The following is a 21,545-nucleotide window of genomic DNA, read 5'->3' as shown; positions in this document are numbered from 1 at the left end:
AGTTTTTACCTGAAATTAATATTCAAGACAATTATTTTTGTAGTTTATGCCCATGTTAGCTCTCTCTGTCCATATGTTCAACAACAGCCATACCAACAGCCATTTATATACACTACATTCTAGTTTGTTTGATGACGAGGACGTGGCTAAAATGAGCTTCCCACCTCCATATGTTCAACAGCTATATAAGGGTTTACTTTACAGCCTGCATCAACCAGTTTCCATCCGCCCGCCTCCAGGTGTCAGATCTGAAGGAGCGACTGCGGCCCATGCGGGGCTTCTGGGTGTCCCTCCCACACACCATCTGCAACGACAAGAACGTGGCCGCCGACGTCACCAACGAGGACCGCTGCTGGAATGGACAGACCAGGGGGAGGTGGGTGTGGACCAGGGGGTTGTGGGTGTTTGATAAGAGACATGTAAAGGTGGAGGAGGATGTTAGTCCAAGGGGGAGAGAGAAGATGGAGATTTGTGTGTGCGAGCAGGTAACTAAGAATGTATCATACTGATATTTAGTGTTTTGTTATCATATTGATATTAGTTTCAGTGCTGTAGCTATGTCATTTTGATGTGTCTGTATCAGGTACCTCCCTGACGTGACAGGCGATGGGCTGATGAGTCAGATCAATAACCCAGAGGTAGAGGTGGACACTGCCAGGCCAGACGTGAGGACCAGACAGCTCATCATGGAGCTCAGAGTAGCCACCAACAGACTGAAACATGCACAGGCTGGACAGGATACTGATTTCATGGACAGTAAGTCGTCATCCCCCACCACCCAACAGAAATATTATGACGGGTTCGTCATCCCGTTCTAATCCTATTACTACTGTCTCCCCCAACATTTGCACTCTTTAACTGCCCTTTGTCTGCCTGTCGCTCTGTCTGTCTGATGTCATGTCTCTCCCTGAAGGTGAGGTCGATGAGGGCAGTGGATCAGGCGGCGGAGGGGAGAGGTACAGTGATGATTGGCCTGGCTCCAGGCCCTACTCCCCTCCCTACAGTAAACCCCCACTTAACCCCCAGACACCCATCAAGCCCCCGCGGGTCAGAGACCGAACCGGATCAAAGTGGAACAGGAGCAAGGGACGGTCCATCTCAGCGGTCAGCCGGCCAGCCGCCTTCTCGCTGGCGGTTTTGTTTTGGTTATCAGTTATGGTCACTGTCTCCCCCATTTGGAGATAGCCAGTTACTACAGCCTGAAGCTCAGGGTTGTGTTCATTATGGCAAATAATGAAAAAAAAAAATAATTGAAACACAAAATGAAAATGAAAATTTCTTATTGGATAAATCCAGTCAATCCCACCTTGTTTCAGGCAGTTTCTTCTGTTTGGTGCCTATTGAATACGATCCAGCTGAGGTTTGGTTGAGGAGGGATATTTAATCATCAGCACAATGACAGTAGATACGTTTGCTTATTCTACAGGAGAAAGAGAGGAGTTGAATCTAAAATGTGCATGAATCCAGCACAAAATAATCTCCTTGTGGAAAAAGTATTCAAGCACAAGGGAAGTTACATTTCCTATGATTGCCTATCCCAATAGTTCCCAAATTGTGGGGTGCAAGTTGCAGATCAACTAACCCAGGGCTGCCCAACCCTCTTCCTGGAGATCTACTGTCCTGTAGGTTTTCAGTCCAACCCTAATTTTGCATATCTGATTAAGCTAGTTAAGGTCTTGTTGAGCAGCTAATTAGTAGAATCAGGTGTTTTAAATTAGGGTTGGACTGAAAACCCACAGGAGGGTAGATCTCAAGGAAGAGGGTTGGGCAGCCCTGAACTAACCCATGTCAGCTAACGTTTTTTAGCCCATTGAATTTGTTGTAATGTTTGAGTCCCTCAGGTATTACATGAACAAAATGTGTAGATTTGCAGCTAATTAGCTTTAAAACTGCAACATTTTCTCTCCACCCCATGGCAAAAAGTGTGGAATAGCAGGAAATTATCTTTAAAATAGTAAAAATGTTCTTTGCCAACTAGAGAGGTGTGAACAGTTTGTGTCATGGACAGTGCTTGTGCCCATAGAAATAGACACGAGCACTGTCCAATCAGCAATAAAATTACAACTTAATGTTAAAGCCTCCACATACTTTAGTCAGTTGTGGAAGGTTTAACTTGTAGTGAAAGAAAAGATTTAAACGGTAAGGTCAGGGTCTTATTAGGAATGTGCTTAGAGCATGCCACCATTTTGTGGAGCCTGCCCTGAAGTGATTGCTAATTTATTCAGTTTATTTGTATTTTTTTATTTATTGATATAAGTGTTGTTTTATGTCGATGCAGGAATTGATTGGAAGTGTTAGGGGCAGTATTTCCCCCAAATCCTGTTCCTGGAGGTCCCCTATGTCTGCTGGTTTCTATGGAATGTGCATCTCAGATGACAACCTCCTTGTAACATTGACATGTTAAGTTAATATCAATTTCATTGTTCATCAATTGCCACTTCATTGTGGAATCAGTTGCTTATAACAAACTTAGGTCTCCTTCTAAACAGACAAACTGATGTGTAAATAAAGCAAGTCAATGTTTTTTTTATGGGAGCAGTGCATTAAGGAGAGGATTGTGTTGCACTGTCTGTCAGAAAGCTTACAAAACGTGTCCTTGAAAAAGTAGAATAGCATTTTTACTGAATAATTTCTTCTCACCACACCGCTGGACAAGCATTTCATGTGTCTTTGTTTGAAGCCGGGATATTAACCAGGGATATTTGAGAACCACTGGAATAGCCTTCGTCAAAATTTTCCCATGAGATCTCCCGTGGAGAGATTGTACCTGAGACTCATGATAGGTTGGGAGCAGCGTGTGTCTGTGTGGTTTTGTATCGTTTGAGTAAGGCTTAGTAAAGAAAGAAGGAATGGGGTGTTGATGGATGTTACAAAATGGTGCTCTTAGTCTTTAAACTTTTGTATGAACTTTTCTAAAAAGCAACAAAATCCCAATGGCCGCTTGGTTGAATGAGCTCTGAGTGTTAAAGAAATGTGTGATTGATAAAAGTGTATAATGGAGGTGTGGTGAGTGTCTTAACCCTAAAGAAAAGCCACGTTAAATGTACCTCAGACAATTCTTTCCTAAATGTCTCATTTACTAACACAACAGCGAGGGTTGAGAGAAAGTGAGTGTTTGACTTGGAACTTCAATAAAACTGATATGACACAAGACTGGTTAAAGATGAGAAAAAGTAGCCAATGATATTCTAGTCTCCACCAAGCATAGAGCAAACATTTACAGCAAGTATTAAATCATAACTTAATAGAAAAAGCTCTACAAAGTAGAGACAGATCGACTTGATTCAAGAGGTTGAAAAGGTTGAAAAGGTAATGAAAGTGTGTAAAAAGAGAAGTGTAATAGAAAAGTGAAGATGGTTAATTCAATAACAATGTATTGAGAACATTCAAGCACACCTCTTTTTTTTCTTGTTTTAATGAAAAATTGCAGGATCCCTTGTTTGAGGGGATTATATGTTTCCTAAGGTGCTTAACCTTGTACGTTAGGATAGTAAGTCTGTGTGGGAGTGGTTATCTATGCCAGGTCTGAATATGGATTTTCACTGTTTATTAATGAAGCATCATTATTAAATTCAACGATGATAGATGCATTCGACTATCAAAGTGCACAATTCAAATGAATGAGTGGTCACTGGATGGCGATTTGTTTTTATTCAAAAAACGTTTGGTTTCTAGTCTGCTAGTGGAACCACTATGACCTCATATCAACACTCCCATATAAGATACCACATTCCATTAGTGTAAAAGGATAGTACAACTTTAAGATGTAACAATTTTGGGAAATAGATTACTCCGTTTCATTAAACTGTCAAGAAAATGTTGTGCCTGTAAATCAATTTTTACTGTTTTCAGAATTCAAGTCTCTTCTGGTAGCTTTATTATTGCTACCAGTGGATCTAATGTTCAAGCTCACATTTGTATTAATATCCACATGGCAATCATAGACACAGATTCACAGGTACAGTATGACATCAATACAACCATTAAAACAAACACGTAATTTAAAAACAACAACTGAAAACCATGACATTTATGTACGTTTAAGACGTTTTACAAGAGGTGCTAAACTTGTAAACATTTGTGTACATACACAATCTTAAAATGAGATTTTCACTATTCTGTTCAATGAATTATATCATTGAAATGTATAAAATTCTCTGTGCCTATGCAGTTGGACTCAAAGATGAGTCTCCTCTAATGGGGTGACGTTCCTCTGTGTTCTTATGCATGACGTGGTACTTCTTAGCCACAGGGTACTTGATGCACTACAATAGGATCAAATAGACAACTTTATTTGTAGCCGGGGTAAACACACACACACAAAATAAAGATTCTCACAGAAGTTTCAATATCCATATCAATATTTGGATTCCACCAGAGGAGGCTGGTGGGAGGAGCAATAGGAGGGTGGTTTCCATTTTTGAAGCGTTTGCGTTCCATTTAAGCCGTTACAATGAGCCCGTCCCTCTATAGCTCCTCCCACCAACCTTCCACAGTGTGTATTACACATTGTGTTACCTTCCACAGCAGAAAGCCGAGCAGAGACAGAAGTAGCAGTCCTACCATTACTGAGAGGAAGATGACCCACCAGGCGACCTTAGCCCAGATGGCAGCCTTCCTCTCAGGGAACACTGTCAGCCTCACCTGCAAACACACCATCAAACTGAAGGTGCTTTACAGTCTTTAGCTGAGACAGAAAACACTCCATCAAGCCATCAAACGAAGGTACTTTACAGTATTTAGCTGAGACAGCAAACACTCCATCAAGCCATCAACTGAAGGTACTTTACAGTATTTAGCTGAGTCGATGAACACATGACATTCTTGAAAAGAGCCACATAAGTACTGGTGAGAGAGTTTGTATGCTGCACAGTGTGAGAGGGTGTGTGTGGTTAAATGAGCAGTGGTAATTACATCAGCCACATTGATCTGTGATTCCAGATTAGTAGACCAATTTCAACCAAACCAAATAACAACATCAATTTAGATGACAGGATTAGTCACTAAGTATGGAAAGCAATTCCATACAGATATGTATGAAAAAGTATGCTACAAAACAACCAGCAAGTAAATAATAATAGTTGAAAACTATGTCAACCCTAAAGAACAATAATGTAGTCCTCTGAAGATAGATCAGGTATCCTTCAGTGGCAGGGAAAAATAGTCAATGGAAACTTCTTAACTTAAACACATAGGCCATCATTATATTTCTAAGCTGACGTGTGGAATTGTTTTAAGATGGTCATACTATGAATCATTTAGCTATTTGAACACATAGGCCATCATTATATTTCTAAATAAACAATCATAAGCATGTTTGTACCTGGGTTCCAGATTTCTCAGTCTTCCTTAGCCCAATATTCTCTTCAGAGTCTGTCAAGCTGAGAGTGGCATCCAGCACAATGTCCAGGTAGTTTAATGAACTGTAGTCCTATGATGGGATACGCAGAGAACAAAGAAACTGCACTGAAACTGGATGACACAATGTCTATGCAACAGAATTAGGTGTTATGTACATGAAGAACCTGTAGTAACAAACATAAGGGAAATAGGCACCTCAAGGAAAGTACTGTTCCAAAGGCGAGCTTGAAGAAACACCACTGCAGTACTGTCCAAACCCAGCAGAGGGCACCGTATCTCTACACATTTCAACTCTTCTGAACATGTCTGCAAGAAAGTGAGCGGGGTTCAAAAACACAAGTCTCTCCACTCAGCAATGACTTGGCAAAAACAAAACAAAAAATGAATTATTTAGAATCTAAGATGGGGGGGTGATAAGCTGACATATGGTATTGTTTTAAGATGGTCATACTATGGATCATTTTTTTTTTTTTTTTTTTTTTTCACCGTTATTTTACCAGGTAAGTTGACTGAGAACACGTTCTCATTTGCAGCAACGACCTGGGGAATAGTTACAGGGGAGAGGAGGGGGATGAATGAGCCAATTGTAAACTGGGGATTATTAGGTGACCATGATGGTTTGAGGGCCAGATTGGGAATTTAGCCAGGACACCGGGGTTAACACCCCTGCTCTTACGATAAGTGCCATGGGATCTTTAATGACCTCAGAGAGTCAGGACACCCGTTTAACATCCCATCCGAAAGACGGCACCCTACACAGGGCAGTGTCCCCAATCACTGCCCTGGGGCATTGGGATATTTTGGGATATTTTTTAGACCAGAGGAAAGAGTGCCTCCTACTGGCCCTCCAACACCACTTCCAGCAGCATATGGTCTCCCATCCAGGGACTGACCAGGACCAACCCTGCTTAGCTTCAGAAGCAAGCCAGCAGTGGTATGCAGGGTGGTATGCTGCTATTTGATTTGACATTTTAGGACCCCTTTAGGTATCAAGTATTCTGATTTTTTTATTTGATAAAATATTTACTACTAAACACCATAGAAGTGCATTAAAAAACACATTCATAAATGGAAAAAAGGACAGTCAAAAAATAAATCATAAGAAGCAAGGTTTTGAACTGTTTGTCCTAAATCTAGGAAATATTTAAAAAATCTGGAAATATATGTTTTTACACATTCTACACCTTTTTTGGGGTAGGCATGAAGCTACCTCCATACATAGTAGTTTGGGGGTGGGGTTGCTGTGATTTTTCATAATTTTTTTGTTGTTGCCTGCCCTACAAACTTCTATATTGGTCCGGTAATTCTATTGGTCTGCTACTACAGGACTAGTACATGCCCAGTGTACTACTTTTGTGAAAAATTGTAAACTAAATGTATTTGAGTAATGTGAGTCTGATAATTATCTGTACAAAACAGTTAATCTGATAATACTTGTGGAAAATAAAAATACTTGCTTGATACATGTTTTCCAGTTCATTGAAATACTTTGCGAATGCAACTTTTTTCTATGTGGAAACTGAAATGGTCTATTCAATCCTTTTACTAGACACTCTTAGCTAGAGCAACTTACAGTAGTGAGTGCATACATTTTCATGCTGGTCACCCTTGGGATTCAAACCCACAACTCTAGCATTACAAACACAATGCTCTACCACTTGAGCCACATCACATCATCACAAACCACTTGATGTCTCAATGTACTCAATTACTGTATTGTAAATAGTTTTTCTTCATGGGGATGGAAAGTCTACAGGTACAAACCTAGTAGATGACCAACCTACAGTATGTACAACACAGTAATGTACATTAACACTGCACAAAAAGTGGTTGTTTTCCATGTTATTTGATCAATAAAAATATTACATATCATGTGGATGTTTTGGATCTTTTCCCATAACTTTGCATCTTTTGATGTAAATGTTTGAGGATAGGTTTTTGTTCTTTCTGGATTTCATTAGAATGACAATCGCAGAGAAAGGGACAGGGAAACAACTCTTCAATTCCATCTATTTAATCCTGCAAGACACTGTTCTTAGGTATACAACTACCTTTTTTTAACCAAAGTGGAGATGCTACAGAGCTACAGATGTCTATATCGGTCCGTTAATAAAAGACCAGTAAAGGCCCAATGCACTACTTTTGTAAAAAATACAAATAATAATATATATATATACAGTATACAGTATATATATATTTTTCCTCTGATTTGTCAGCACCCCTACTTCCTGTGGCTATGCCTTCATACTTAAATGTGTTTTTTAAACCGGTACCGGTTACCTTCAGACAAGTTCCGTGACACTTGTGTTAGTCGTAGAGCAAAAGGGAGAACTCCGTCGTGTTCATGAGAGCCTCAGCGGTCCATAGGATGATCATATTAGTGTGTAGCCCAAACTGTTAGGCAGCTACAGACAGAAGTTGGTTGATCGGCTGAACCAACTTCAGACGAGTCTCCTGACACTTGTGGGGTGGGGGTCGTAGAGCAAAACGGAGAACACCATCAGGTTCGTGAGATTCTCCCCTTTCCATAATAGTTTGTATGTCAAACCGTTTGGATGCTACATACGTTTTTGTGAGAATACCGATGTTCAGGATTTCTCATGGTCTGACAAACACCGCTCTAGCTTTGCCACTTTTCACCGCAGATGTGTAAGTGTGACACTGGCAGATGCGGTGGATTGAGACGTATCCTATGCAAAAAAAACTGACATCTCTATCTCCTAAATTGTTGGATTTTGATGGGGATTTTCTTTGTTATGCAACTTAGATTGACACACCGGTGTGTCAATCGACTCTAGTGGGTTAAACACATGATAGTTGCTTCAAATGAATTTTCTCTTACCAGAGTTTTATATTTTCTTTTCTTTGACAGGAAGGAGAATCCATCCTCAGATGAGAACGCTTCCTGATGAGCATCTCGTCTTTTTCTTGAAATATCACGAGAGCCCTAGAGTTAAATATCATAATTAGGAAGATGTGCATATACTACATCTTACAAACAGACAATATAGGCAACTTACGCCAATTGTGTGAATGATAATGCATATAAATCATTGGTTACTACAACACTCGCAAAAAAGAGCACTTGTGAAAGAGATTCACTCAAGATCCAGTAACCTATCGATATTACCTCAGAATTGATGCTCAGAGGAATTTACCTTAATATGTTGGACTGGACTGATCTCCTTTAGCGGAGAGCAGGGAACATTCTGTATGCCTTCACTGTGGATCTGCACCAGGTACAGCAGCCATTTCCCCACTGCGTTCTCCTTGGGCCAGTAGATATTCAGCGACGCATTGGCAAAGGATTTCAGTGGCCTGCCCAAATTCCATATCTGTTAAAGTTGACAAATAGATTGACAAATATTTTAGCATATATTTCGGGGGAACATTTTATACGCCCAGTGCAGAGCAGCGTGCAAAGGCATATGGAATTTCGATAATCACCAGGGAACAATAGAATTTTGAACCACAAATCAATGAGCTCACCCTGAATTCATACTCCACAAGAGTTCCAATATCGTCCTCTGATTTCATGGCGCTCTCTCCCTTTACAGCTCCTCCAAAGCTGACCTGGGAGGGCCTGGCCAGTCTGAGAACAAACACATCTCATAAACCTTAATTCCTTCACCACATTAAGGTTGTGTCCCACATGGCACTCTATTCCCTATGTAATGCACTACTTTTGATAAGGTCCCATAGTGCTCTGGTCAAAAATAGTGCACTAAATATTGAATAGGTTGTCATTTGTGACACAAACTATATTTTCATGACAGGAGCTCTTCAAATATGTTAGCTAAAAGGGTGGGTTAGGGCAACAGCAGAACAAATACCATGTCTGTACACCCACCCAAATACTTGTAGGTGCAGCTCAAAAACTACTTTGGCCTTTGCTTCACTTGCTTGTATCTTCTGCACACTTGTCCTGCAACCAAAATACTACTCTGTTAGAATAATCTGTGTGTGACTGGTGTAGAGCATACAAAATAGACAGACTCAAATGTTACATTTATTACCCAGAGCTAATGGGTCCTCTAACAAAAGATGTGCACTGTTATACTTACGTTTCAAGCTGCAAGGTAACATTTACATCAGTTGTGCTCAGAGAGATGCGGGACGTGGACAATATTACATAGAAAGTAACCTAAGGGACACACATGTCTCTTACTTACAATGGACAACTATTCAATTGTGGTATCATAGAAAAAATAAATGTCTTAGACATACACAAAATGACTACTCACTTCAGCATCTCTTTTGAATGGGTTTCCCAGTTCACAGTCTGTCAGTGTACCATTGTCATTGGGGTTGCACTTCACTACTACTTCCTGTAGGGTCAACGTTTACAATGAGGGAGCCAGACTTTTGAGTCATATGATAGCAGCTGATAATTTTATGAAACTATAGGCAGTGATGTAAAAATATACACTACATGACCAAAAGTATGTGGACCCCTGGGGTGTCCACATACTTTTGTATATATAGTGTACCTATTTATTACCCTGGAACAATTACGGTATTGGTGATGTTTAACTTCAGAAATCAAGAAGATGGGTGGTCATGTTTTCATTGATTTTACAGTATCATGAATAGAATCATGGCTAATTAACATTATTTTAACTCCTAAGGCCAGTATACTGTACAATGATTTTTCCCAAAATGTATGGAACGGCGAAGGCCAGTGACTTACTGAAATGTGGTTGAAGTACAATGATGAGAATGAAAGAGAGTCAGGGAGTTTGATGATCAGATGACTCTGATGGGCATCATCACCCTCCCTATTGGTCACATTGACCTCCAAAGCTATGTCCTCACCTCCAGCAGAGATTACTGGAATACCTCTTTCACTAGAAAGACATGAGCCTTATCATTACCAAAGCACTACATTGACAACAGCCATATAGAGCAGAGGAGGCTGGTTGGCAGAGATAGGAGGACATGCTTATTGCAATGACTGGAATGGAAAGGTATCAAACACATGGAAACCATTTGTTTGATATCTTTCCATTTATTCTAACCCAGTCTTTACAATGAGTGTGTCCTCCTAAATCTCCACCCACCAGCCACCACTGCATTACAGGGTTCGTGTAACCGAATACACAATAAGTTGAAGGTAGTCAAGAGGGACTTCTGGGTAAAATTCTAATCACACATTTTGTTTCTACCTGGGCAGTGGGGTGAATACATCTTGACCCAGTAGTTTTGGTCTGGAACAGAACCTGTACCGTAGCTCCAAGTTACTTTGGCAAATGTTATCACTCCCACAACCTTTATTTATGAAGACAACCTGAAAAAGTTAATTTAGTTCTTAAGACTCACAATAACTGTTTCATAACTACTAGGCTTATATCTCCTCTCTCACACATCTCCACACACCTCCACACACACACACACACACACACACACACACACACACACACACACACACACACACACACACACACACACGTAAACACACACACACACACACACACACACACACGTACGTTTACCTCTGAGGTGGCTGTACTCTGCTCATAGAGGCTGAGTATTGGAGTTAGTGCAGGCAGGAGACTCTTGCTCTCTGTCTTACTGTCATTCAGTAAGGACACAGAGACAGAGATGGGGATGCTGTGCAGTCTGTCCTTGATATCACCCTTTGGAGATGTAGAACGTAATGTAAAGGTGATGTTCAAATGTATAGTTGCTGCATCAATATTACCAAACAAAATCAATGTCATTGCCAAATAGTATTTTAATTTGGTATTTTCATGATCGAGGAAATAGTGGCTTTACAAACAAAGTGTGTTGTTGTCTTATGACTTATGATTTCTTCATGAACCACTGAATTAAGACTACAGTTGTGACGAGATGGAAAAATGCAGAGTCACTACCAATAGCTTGAGTTGGGTCTCAGTGCACTTCTCTTTGCCCTGCCCTGCTAGCTCCAGGACTCCCTGGGACTGAAACAGAAACTGCATCCTGGAGGAACGCCTCTGTTTCCTCGCCTCAGCGTCAGCCTCGAAGGCATAGTTGACAGCTATAGGAAGAGAACGCATTACATAAGTTCCTGAAGCAAAGTGTACACAAAGGGTCAAGAGTACGGTGTCCATATTAGGACAGCCTCAATCTCAGCAGTACCACGGCGTGGTCATTTAGGGGGCTGAAGCTGGTGAACTTACTCAGTCTGGGGTTGTAGGATGGCGGCTGTGCTGTGTAGGTAAAGCATGCCCGTGCCTTGAAAGTACTATGCAAATGTTGACAAATATATGTTGGGTTTCATTACGGCAGTGTATTGATATTTGTTTATATGTTGTCTCTTGAAAGTCTTACCATTTGTGTTTGTCACAGTGCTCTGTCGTCATGTTGATTGTACTTGGGGTGATTCGTAAGTCCTCTCTGATATTGACTACTGGCCTTGCCCTGTAAACAAATCCAAGTAAATCAAAATGACCAGTTGACACTACCAAGTTCAAAACTTGACGATGAGTAGTAGAATATACTTGAATCAGGTGTGTTGAAACTAAAGGATATACTATAAATCCTGTGTGTTCTCTCAGGACTAAGATTGAGGAACACTGATATGATGTAATCAAGGCAAAGTTACCTGTAGACAAATATGGAATCTGAGAGTGATCCAACAGCCAAGTCAGGGTAATGATTGTCATCCATGTCTATTTTGCCAGTCAGAGAAAATCCAAATTGTCTTATATTATACGATTCTGCTTTTATAATCTATAATGACAAGAGATACAGTTTGTGACAAAATGTAGTTTGTGTTCAACATTCTTCAAACTTTACTGAGAGATTGGGGTGGTCATCACTCAGATGCAGGTGTTCCAGTTTAATGTAAAGGCTCCCACCTGTGCTGTCTTTTTGTGGATTCCACCTGAGGAGCCATAGTAAAGGTACACTCGACCTACACCATCATAGGGAGCCCCCACAGCAATATCTGTCAAGTAAAAAATGAAGTTAAGGTCTGAATTTATGAGGGAGATGGGTCGCTAAGATGTTCCCAAAGCTAAGAGAAAGGTTTAAGTTAACTCCTCTGAAAGTAATGAAGAAACCTCAGCCAACCTTCATAACCGTCCTGATTGATGTCTCCAATGTTCTCAACTGCGAGACCGAACATGGAGTCTTTGTTCCCATCTAGACGGACAGGCTCAATCTTCTCCCACTGTCTTCCCCTGTTGTTGATGTAGATGTACACTGCCCCTCCGACTACCCCTTCTTTTAAGAAAAATTCGGGTGCCCCCACAGCAAGGTCGTCCCACCTGGAATTCCCAAAATACCCGACCAACAGAATTACATACAATACATACTTCCGCTGGTTCTCCCACATTAAAGGTCCAATGCAGATATTTTTATGTCAATATCAAATCATTTCTGGGTAACAATTACAGTACCTTCAGAAAGTATTCATACCCCTTGACTTATTCCACATGTTGCTGTCTTATTGCTTAAATATTTTTCTCACCCATCTACGCACAATACTCCGTATTTTACATATGTATTCACACCCCTGAGTCAATACTTTGTAGATGCACCTTTGGCAGAAACTACAGCTGTGAGTCTTTCTGGCTAAGTCTCTAAGAGCTTTGTACACCTGAACTGCACAATATTTGAACATCCTTTTTAAAATTCTTCAAGCTCTGCCAAGTTGGTTGATGATCACTGCTAGACATCCATTTTCATGTCTTTCCCTGGATTTTCATGCCGATTTAAGTCAAAACTGTAACTAGGCAACTCAAGAACGTTCAATGTCATCTTGCAATAAAATGCAAATTATTTACTTAAAAATCATACAATGTGATTTTCTGGATTTTTGTTTTAGATTCCGTCTCTCACAGTTGAAGTGTACTTATGATAAAAATTACAGATCTCTGCATGCTTTGTAAGTAGGAAAACCTGCAAAATCGGCAGTGTATCAAATACTTGTTCTCCCCACTGTATATATAGTGGCAGACCAGGGGGTTTGGTCAAGAATTAGCTCGGTTTTAAGGGTGTTTATTTAAATAATAAATTATTAAAAGGAAAAGGATAGGTCTCCCCCATGAGACACTCTCCGGGATTCCGTCTTCTGGGCTCCGGGTCTTGCTGTATCCTGTCGGGCACAAAAACGGAACTCCATCCGTTTAGCTCGGGCACCGTCTCCAACTATACGGAAGTCACCTTTCTTCCCCCCGTCCCTTCCCCTGCCCTTCTGGCAGCTTTATGGGACTCGTACAGCTGGTGAGCAATCAGCCCTTGATTACCCACCAACCACAATCAGCCCCAATTAGTCCTGGCCGGAGAGCCCGTCGAGACCTGGCAGGTTCAGCAGAGGGAGCCATCGCCTCGTGATGTAGACTCCGTCTGCCACCAGGCCTCGACGAGCCTCCCCCTGTTTGCTGACCTGCTGTACGCGCCCCCCCCCCCCCCCCCTTAGCTCTTACAATTACATGAAGTTGATGCAAAGAGTCAATATTTTCAGTGTTGACCCTTCTTTTTAAAGACCTCTGCAATCCGCCCTGGCATGCTGTCAATTGAACAATGCTTGGAGTTTGTCAGAATTTGTGGGTTTTTGTTTGTCCAAACGCCTCTTGAGGATTGACCACAAGTTCTCAATGGGATTAAGGTCTGGGAGGTTTCCTGGCTATGGATCCAAAATATTGATGTTTTGTTCCCGAGCCACTTAGTTATCACTTTTGCCTTGTGACAAGGTGCTCCATCATGCTGGAAAAGGCATTGTTTGTCAACAAACTGTTCCTGGATGGTAGGGAGAAGTTGCTCTCGGAGGATGTGTTGGTACCATTATTTATTCATGGCTGTGTTCTTAGGCAAAATTGTGAGTGAGCCAACTCCCTTGGCTGAGAAGCAACCCCACACATGAATGGTCTCAGGATGCTTTACTGTTGGCATGACACAGGACTGACGGTAGCGCTCACCTTGTCTTCTCCGGACAAGATTTTTTCCGGATGCCCCAAACAATCGGAAAGGGGATTCATCAGAGAAAATGACTTTACCCCAGTCCTCAGCAGTCCAATCCCTGTACCTTTTGCAGAATATCAGTCTGTCCCTGATGTTTTTCCTGGAGAGAAGTGGCTTCTTTGCTGCCCTTCTTGACACCAGGCCATCCTCCAAAAGTCTTCGCCTCACTGTGCGTGCAGGTGCACTCACACCTGCCTGCTGCCATTCCTGAGTAAGCTTTGTACTGGTGGTACCCCGATCCCGCAGCTAAATCAACTTTAGGAGACGGTCCTGGCACTTGCTGGACTTTCTTGGGTGCCCTGAGGGCTTCTTCACAACAATTGAACCACTCTCCTTGAAGTTCTTGATGATCCGATAAATGGTCGATTTATGTGCAGCAATATCCTTGTCTGTGAAGCCCTTTTTGTGCAAAGCAAAAAGGTGCTTCTACACCTGCATTGTTTGCTGTTTGGCGTTTTAGGCTGGGTTTCTGTACAGCACTTTGAGATATCAGCTGATGTACGAAGGGCTATATAAATAAATTTGATTTGATGACGGCACATGTTTCCTTGCAGGTAACCATGGTTGACAGGGGAAGAACAATGATTCCAAGCACCACCCTCCTTTTGAAGCTTCTAGTCTGTTATTCGAACTCAATCAGCAAGACAGAGTGATCTCCACCCTTGTCCTCGTCAACACTCACACCTGTGTTAACGAGAGAATCACTGACATGATGTCAGCTGGTCCTTTTGTGGCAGTGCTGAAATGCAGTGGAAATGTGAAAATGTATATTTGTGTCATTCGCAAAACTTTTGGCCACGACTGTATGTCTCCCTTCTTGATAGGGCATCCGCGTTTCCATGCTTCGCCCCTGACCTGTGCACAACAGAAAAAGAGAAGCATTGAAGGGACAAGAACCACCTGGTGAACCGATCATTTGTGTCCCTTCCCCTGGCCATACAGACCAGGGGAGCATGGTCAGTGACCAAGGTGAAGTGGGTACCTAACAGGTAATACTTGAGTGTGTCTAGCGCCCACTTCACCGCTAGACACTCTTTCTCAACGATCGAGTACTTTTTCTCTCTAGGTATTAGCTTTCGGCTTATGTACATGATGGGGTGCTCCTCCCCATTGTGTATCTGGGACAGAACGGCCCCTAGTCCCGTGTCACATGCATCTGTCTGGACCAACATCGGCACCTGGAAATCGGGCGTTACGAGAATCGGATGGGAGCACAGTGCTTCCTTCAGGCACCTGAACGCCGCTTCTGTCTCGTCCATCCATTTCACTGTTTTCGGGAGGCGGGCCCTGGTTATTGGTGAGGGGGGAAGCTATAGCCGCAAAGTTGGGGATAAACTGGCTATAGTATCCTGCCAGTTACAGAAAGGACTTGACCTGTATCTTGGTGCGTGGAATGGGCCAGTCACATACCGCGTGAACCTTCCACTCCTGGGGCATGATGTTCCCCCGTCAAATCAAATACCCCAGGTACTTCACCTCCTCGAACCCTAGTTTGTATTTCTTGGGTTTTGCTGTCAACCCGGCTTGCCTTGCCTGAGTAATTGATGAGTCCCAGCTTCTCTATCACCTCGTATGGCCCGTGCCATGTTGCCAGGAACTTACTTTCGGCCATGGGGATTAATACCAACACCCTGTCTCCCACCTGGAATTCTTGGGGCTGGGTTCCCCGATTGTAGACCTGGGCTTGGGTGCGTTGGGCCTTCTCCATATGTTCCCTTACCACTGGCCATATGGCTGTCTCCCTCATCGTCTCCACGTGCTTTATCACGCTGCGTAAGGGGGTCGGTTGGGCTTCTCACACTTCCTTGGTGAGGTCCAATAGGCCGCGTGGCCTCCTCCTGTAGAGGAGTTCGAAAGGGGAAAACCCAGTGGAGGACTGGGGTATTTCTCAGATTGAGAACATTAGGTGGTATCTGGTCCCAGTTCTTCCCGTCCTGCTCAATGACCTACCGCAGCATTTGTTTGAGCATTTTATTGAACCGCTCGACGAGCCCATCCGCCTGCAGGTGAAAGACGGAGGTCCGGATCTGCTTGATCTACAGGAGAGCACACAAATCTTTCATTAGGCGGGACATAAACTCAGTACCTTGGTCTGTCAGGAATGCCCATCTGGCTAAAGAGGTGGAACAGCTCCCTGGTGAGTCCCTTGGATACTGCCCGTAGGGGAATGGCCTCGGGATACCGGGTGGCACAATCTACTATCACCAGTATGTACCGGTGTCCTTGTGCTGTTTTTACCAGGGGTCCCACTATGTCCATGGCGATGCGTTCAAAGGGCACCCCGATGATCGGTAGGGGGACCAGTGGGTTTCGGAAGTGTACTTTTGGGGCAGTGAGTTGACACTCTAGGCAGCTGTGACAGGAGTCTTCCACGGCCCTCCTCATCCCGGGCCAGTGGAACCAGGCGGCAATCCATTCCCGGGTCTTCTCCATTCCCAGGTGCGCCCCCAACAGGTGGATGTGGGCCAGTAACAATACCTCTCGAAGTTCCCCCTGTTGGCACACCTGATACAAAAGGTTATTCTTGATTTGGCACACCTTTCTCCCCCCCGTCCCTTCTCTTGTGTGCTGCCCTTCTGGCAGCTTTATGGCACTCATACAGCTGGTGAGCAATCAGCCCTTGATTACCCACCAACCACAATCAGCCCAAATTGTCCTGGCCGGAGAGCCCGTCGAGACCTGGCACGTTCAGCAGAGGGAGCCATTTCCTCATGATGTAGACTCCGTCTGCCACCAGGCCTCGACGAGTCTCCCCCTGTTGGCTGACCTGCTGTACGCCACAATATGGCGTGTGTGGATGAGCAATGGCCGAGCGGCATTGGCAAGATGCAATAGATGGTATAAAATACAGTATATACATATGAGATGAGTAATGCAAGATATGTAAACAAGATTAAAGTAGCATTATTAAAGTGACTAGTGATTCATTTATTAAATTGGCCAATGATTTCCAGTCTGTATGTAGGCAGTAGCCTCACTGTGTTACTGATGTCTGTTTAAAAGTCTGTTGGCCTTGAGATAGTAGGTATTTTTCAGTCTCTTTAACAGCAAACTGGGATAGGGAGAGATTGAGTATGTCCGTAAACACACCAGCCAGCTGGTCTGCGCATGCTTTGAGGACGCGGCTAGGGATGCCGTCTGGGCCGACAGCCTTGCGAGGGTTAACACGTTTAAATGTCTTACTCAGGTCGGCCTTATTATCCTCAAAGCGGGCAAAGAAGGTGTTTAGTTTGTCCGGAAGATTTTTCATTTCAGGCCTTTGTACACAACACTATGGAAAAGTGAAAGGTGGTGAATACTTCCTGAAGGCACTGTAAGTATCTTACTATGATTGTTTTCAATTAAAATGGGTTAAAAGAAACAAAAATTGCTTCTTAGCAAAGAGCACCTTCTCAAGCAAGAATTTTGCTCAGTCTGTCTGGGTGTAGTCTGAGTGGGGAGGGAAATCTGAAAACTAGCTTTTATTGGCAGAATGGTCTATCAACCAATTTACCCCCTGGTGATGTCAGGTGAGGCCAAAACTCCATCCCAAGAAAACAGCCTGAAATTTCAGGCTGTCTTTTCAAACAGCTCTTACACTAAAAGGGCATTATCATCATTTTCACAATATTATTCCTACCTCATGGTGTGGAAAATATTGTATATAAAACACAGAAAAATCTCATTTTTGACTGAACTTGGCATTTAACAAGACCTACTGTATACAAAACATGGATCACAATAATATCGCTTCTCTTCTGAAATGTGCACTTGGTCACTTGCTCCCACAAATCTTAAAGACATGCACCGGAACTTTGGCGACTATTTAGTATTTTTAAAACCTACTGCTTTGGGCTGGATGTGTCCATGTGTAGCTCATGCATGTATAATGTATGTGCAGAATTACTGTCACCTCAATTAACCACAAACTCCCTAGTTTGAAAGAAACTGTTATTCTGGAAGCTGTGCTGCACCATTTTCCCACCATTTTCCCCCACATGGGCCAGCCTCCTAGCAATTGTAGCCATTGAGCTTCAGCCCCTCACCATTTGAGTGACAGCTAGCAAGATGCACAAACAGCAGAGCGAGAGTGAGAGCAATGATGTGGTGCACATCATTGCTGATATGTGACTTAGTAGGCAATTTTCAGGGGACCACTTAGGGACCACTACTTTCAGAACTATGTCCCGGAGAATCTCTTTAAAGCATTGAATTGGTGGAGGCATGGCTAGTGAGAGTTTCCACCATATTTCGTAAACCAGTAATTTCCTTTCAAATCATTGAAAAGAAGTGAAAAATGCCCATTTCGGGAGGAAGGGGAGATAATTGTGACAAAGCTACTGTCTGAAATCTGTACCCATCAGCGTTGAGGTCCACCACGGCTATGTCGTAGCCAAAGGAGGAGGCCAGGCCTGGGCCTTTAAGAATGTTTTCCACAGATAGACTTCTTTCAGCCAATGGGTCTCTCTTCAGAAATGCCACCTCCCCACTGAAACCGCCTCGTGGTGCCCCAGACACTATAGTCAGCTGGCCCTTCTTGGTGAGGGCCATTCCAGAGTCGATTGAGAATCCTGGAAAAAAGACAGCAATTACTCAATGTTAGCAACTGCAGTGCTACCACGATGAACAGGGGGTTTCGTTTTGCTCAGTTGTTAGAGCATGGTGCTTGCAACACCAGGGTTGTGGGTTTGATGCCCACAGGAAAACAGTATGAAAATGGATGCACTCACTACTGTAAGTCGCTCTGGATAAGAGCGTCTCCTAAATTACTCAAATGTAAATTGTGCACAAGGGTCCAAGTCTATGGGAAAGGGAGATGTAATTCACAAAATGTGTAAATAAATAGTATGAATAAATACAAAACATGCCATTCTTTACATTTTTAAGAGAGTAAAGCATCATTACTTACACCAACAGTATAAAAAGAGTATTGATGAAATTTACCACCACGCCAAGCACTTCTGTGTTTTCCTTTCAGTGTGATTGAATGGATTGAATAGAGGATGAAGAAAGCCCTATCCATCTAAACTGACCTAGATAACTGTTGTTAAGGAGAGGGATGAGGTCACGGTCAAGTCTGTCCACATCCCCAGTTTCACGGGGCTCTTCATTTGACACTTCGAGGTTGTCTAGGGACTCCATTCTCACAATTCCTGTGACATGCAGATGGACACGAGAATTATGTGAATAATTGACCCTTGGGAATAAATGAAGTTGTTTTGAATTAATTTTAAATGCTGTGGACACCAGGGTCCTTAAACAGGCTTAAATCCGGGGTAAAAATGAAAAGAAAGAATCTATAATAGAGATTGTCAAAATGTTTCAACCTGTCGGGGCTTTTCAAGACCAAACTAGGTCTGATCTAAGTTGCATTGACATCGACAGCTCATTCCAATATCAGTGCAGTGTGTACTGACTGCAAGTGTGCTTGAATGTCCCAAACATACAGTATATGAATACCATGTCTCATACATATCAGATACATATCATAATTCAGTGCATCATATTTTTCCATTAACAAGATGAAACCCATTCTAAAAGTATCTCCCAATTCAAAACATGTACCTTTCCACTGGTAAGCTCCGGGGCCCCCAAACAGCAGAGATGTGTTGTCCTTGGCGAAGGCGGCAGAATGACCTTGTTGGCAGTATCCGAACCAATCAGGATTCTTAGGCTTATCCTTGATGTGTTTTCTGTCATCACAGATCACCCTCCTCCAGATTCTATGGGCATCACTCTTGTGGAGATCCTCCCCCAGGATATAGCACTGACCGAATACGAGGTTAGGGGTGTCAGGATTGGTGCTCCACTCCTGGTATCGATGTGCGCAGGTCTGTGGTGGGGAGAATGATAGAAATTCTCTCAGACGTAAGGAATTCTAAGTCATAAACAAAGGGGTTTGATTTATAATGAAAATGTGCTCTTTTGCTAACTTCACTGAAACCCTGAAATGTTGTCCTGTCCAAGTCAATTAAATTACTTGAATTAAAAACAAAACAAAAAACAATATACGTTCATTACAAAACAAAACAAACAGAACAAATGGCAATTCAAAGATTAAAGATCACAATATTTACCATACCATCACGCTTTGACCAGGGCCTTGGCTTGTCACTCGTACACCCATCCATTGGTCTTTGACATCACTGCTTTTAACAAACTCTGGGGAACATTCGTTTTCAAACACAAAAGTTAGCGTTCACACACATTAATGTTAAAAACACATTAACAAAATCACACATATTTTCTTAACAGCAATCAAACACACAAAACCTGTTACACGTGAGTGTAAGCAAACAAACCATTGTTGTCGAGCTTGACACGCTCACAGCTCTTAGAATCAGTGGTGAGCTCACACTGGTAGATTCCTCCCGTAACTTCAGCTTTGGTAAATGACTTGGCGAGTGGTGCTCCAACCAGCAATCTAGGAAAAATAAATCAGAGTGTTGTACATTGATGTAAAATTCACATGCAGCTCTACAATAAAATATTCAAACTAAAAACAACTTTGTCACTGCTGGTCTGAGTTGTATCAATCAATCAATCAATGTTATTTTATAAAACGCTTTTTACATCAGCAGTTGTCACAAAATGCTTTACAGTTATCCGGCCTAGACCCCAAAGAGCAAGCAAAGCAGACGTGAAAACAGAGAGGCCAGGAACAACTCCCTAGAAGGACGGAACTGAGGATGAAACCTAGAAAGGAACCAGGCTCAGAGAGGTGGCCCATTCTCTTCTGGCTGTACCGGCTAGAGATTAAGAGTAGCCATTAAGGCTAGATCGTTTCTCAGTTCATAGTGTGTACATATATCAGACTGATGGGTAATCAGACAGGATAGAGGACACACAAATAAGTTAATATATGACCAGCAAGGTCAGATAATAGTATGTATGGGACACTGTTAATTATTTCCTCTAAGAGGTCAACTCACAGTTTCTTATTGACAGGATTCAGTTGTTGGTGCAGTGCCAGGGAGAATCCAAACAGGCTTCCCGGATCACCATTTTTCCTCAGAACATGCTTTGTGTCCGTGTCCAGATTGAAAGCTGAGATGTGAAATGGTAGGCAGGAGAAAAGAAACCACAGGTCCAGTAGTAGGCCCCACCATTGAATTGTCATGTTGGTGTTGGTACAACTCTCAGTTGTAGTTAACCCAATAGCTTCCTCTGTGGTGTCCTCGTTTGTGAAGCAGAATGAGAGGGCAACACTACAGAAATGGGATGTGACTCGGCACTGGCTGCAGTATACAGTGTTT

The 21,545-nt window shown here is 42.6% G+C and overlaps 2 protein-coding genes across 3 annotated transcripts in view; one reads left to right on the top strand and one right to left on the bottom strand.

The window, feature by feature from the left end:
- Nucleotides 1–3,817, top strand: part of gpc2 (glypican 2) — an 11,341-nt gene extending 7,524 nt beyond the window's left edge. Inside the window, exons 9-11 of the mRNA XM_055925130.1 lie at nucleotides 240–376; nucleotides 584–756; nucleotides 914–3,817. Of these exons, the coding sequence (XP_055781105.1) occupies nucleotides 240–376; nucleotides 584–756; nucleotides 914–1,185 (582 nt within the window). The 3' untranslated portion in view covers nucleotides 1,186–3,817. The remainder of the gene's footprint in view (nucleotides 1–239; nucleotides 377–583; nucleotides 757–913) is intronic.
- Nucleotides 3,633–21,545, bottom strand: LOC129857157 (integrin alpha-6-like). 2 transcript variants are annotated; one of them, XM_055925128.1, is made up of 25 exons: nucleotides 21,222–21,545; nucleotides 20,592–20,713; nucleotides 20,372–20,451; nucleotides 19,855–20,122; nucleotides 19,323–19,442; nucleotides 18,647–18,860; nucleotides 12,418–12,614; nucleotides 12,204–12,292; nucleotides 11,948–12,075; nucleotides 11,674–11,763; nucleotides 11,523–11,587; nucleotides 11,235–11,380; nucleotides 10,854–10,997; nucleotides 10,527–10,648; nucleotides 10,052–10,208; nucleotides 9,606–9,689; nucleotides 9,426–9,505; nucleotides 9,212–9,286; nucleotides 8,851–8,953; nucleotides 8,520–8,696; nucleotides 8,204–8,308; nucleotides 5,557–5,667; nucleotides 5,324–5,431; nucleotides 4,564–4,644; nucleotides 3,633–4,265 (listed from the first exon to the last, which is right to left on the bottom strand). In XM_055925128.1, exons 1-25 carry the CDS (start codon nucleotides 21,407–21,409, stop codon nucleotides 4,164–4,166), a joined length of 3,156 nt encoding a protein of 1,051 aa, XP_055781103.1. In that variant the 5' UTR covers nucleotides 21,410–21,545; the 3' UTR covers nucleotides 3,633–4,163. The 2 variants fall into 2 exon arrangements, with proteins under 2 accessions (XP_055781103.1, XP_055781102.1); XM_055925127.1 differs by having other exon boundaries at nucleotides 4,519–4,644; nucleotides 21,222–21,544.

This window comes from Salvelinus fontinalis, chromosome 6 (genome assembly GCF_029448725.1).
Source record: "Salvelinus fontinalis isolate EN_2023a chromosome 6, ASM2944872v1, whole genome shotgun sequence".
NCBI classification, from domain to species: Eukaryota; Metazoa; Chordata; class Actinopteri; order Salmoniformes; family Salmonidae; genus Salvelinus; species Salvelinus fontinalis.
This window is presented reverse-complemented; position numbering and strand designations above follow the sequence as displayed.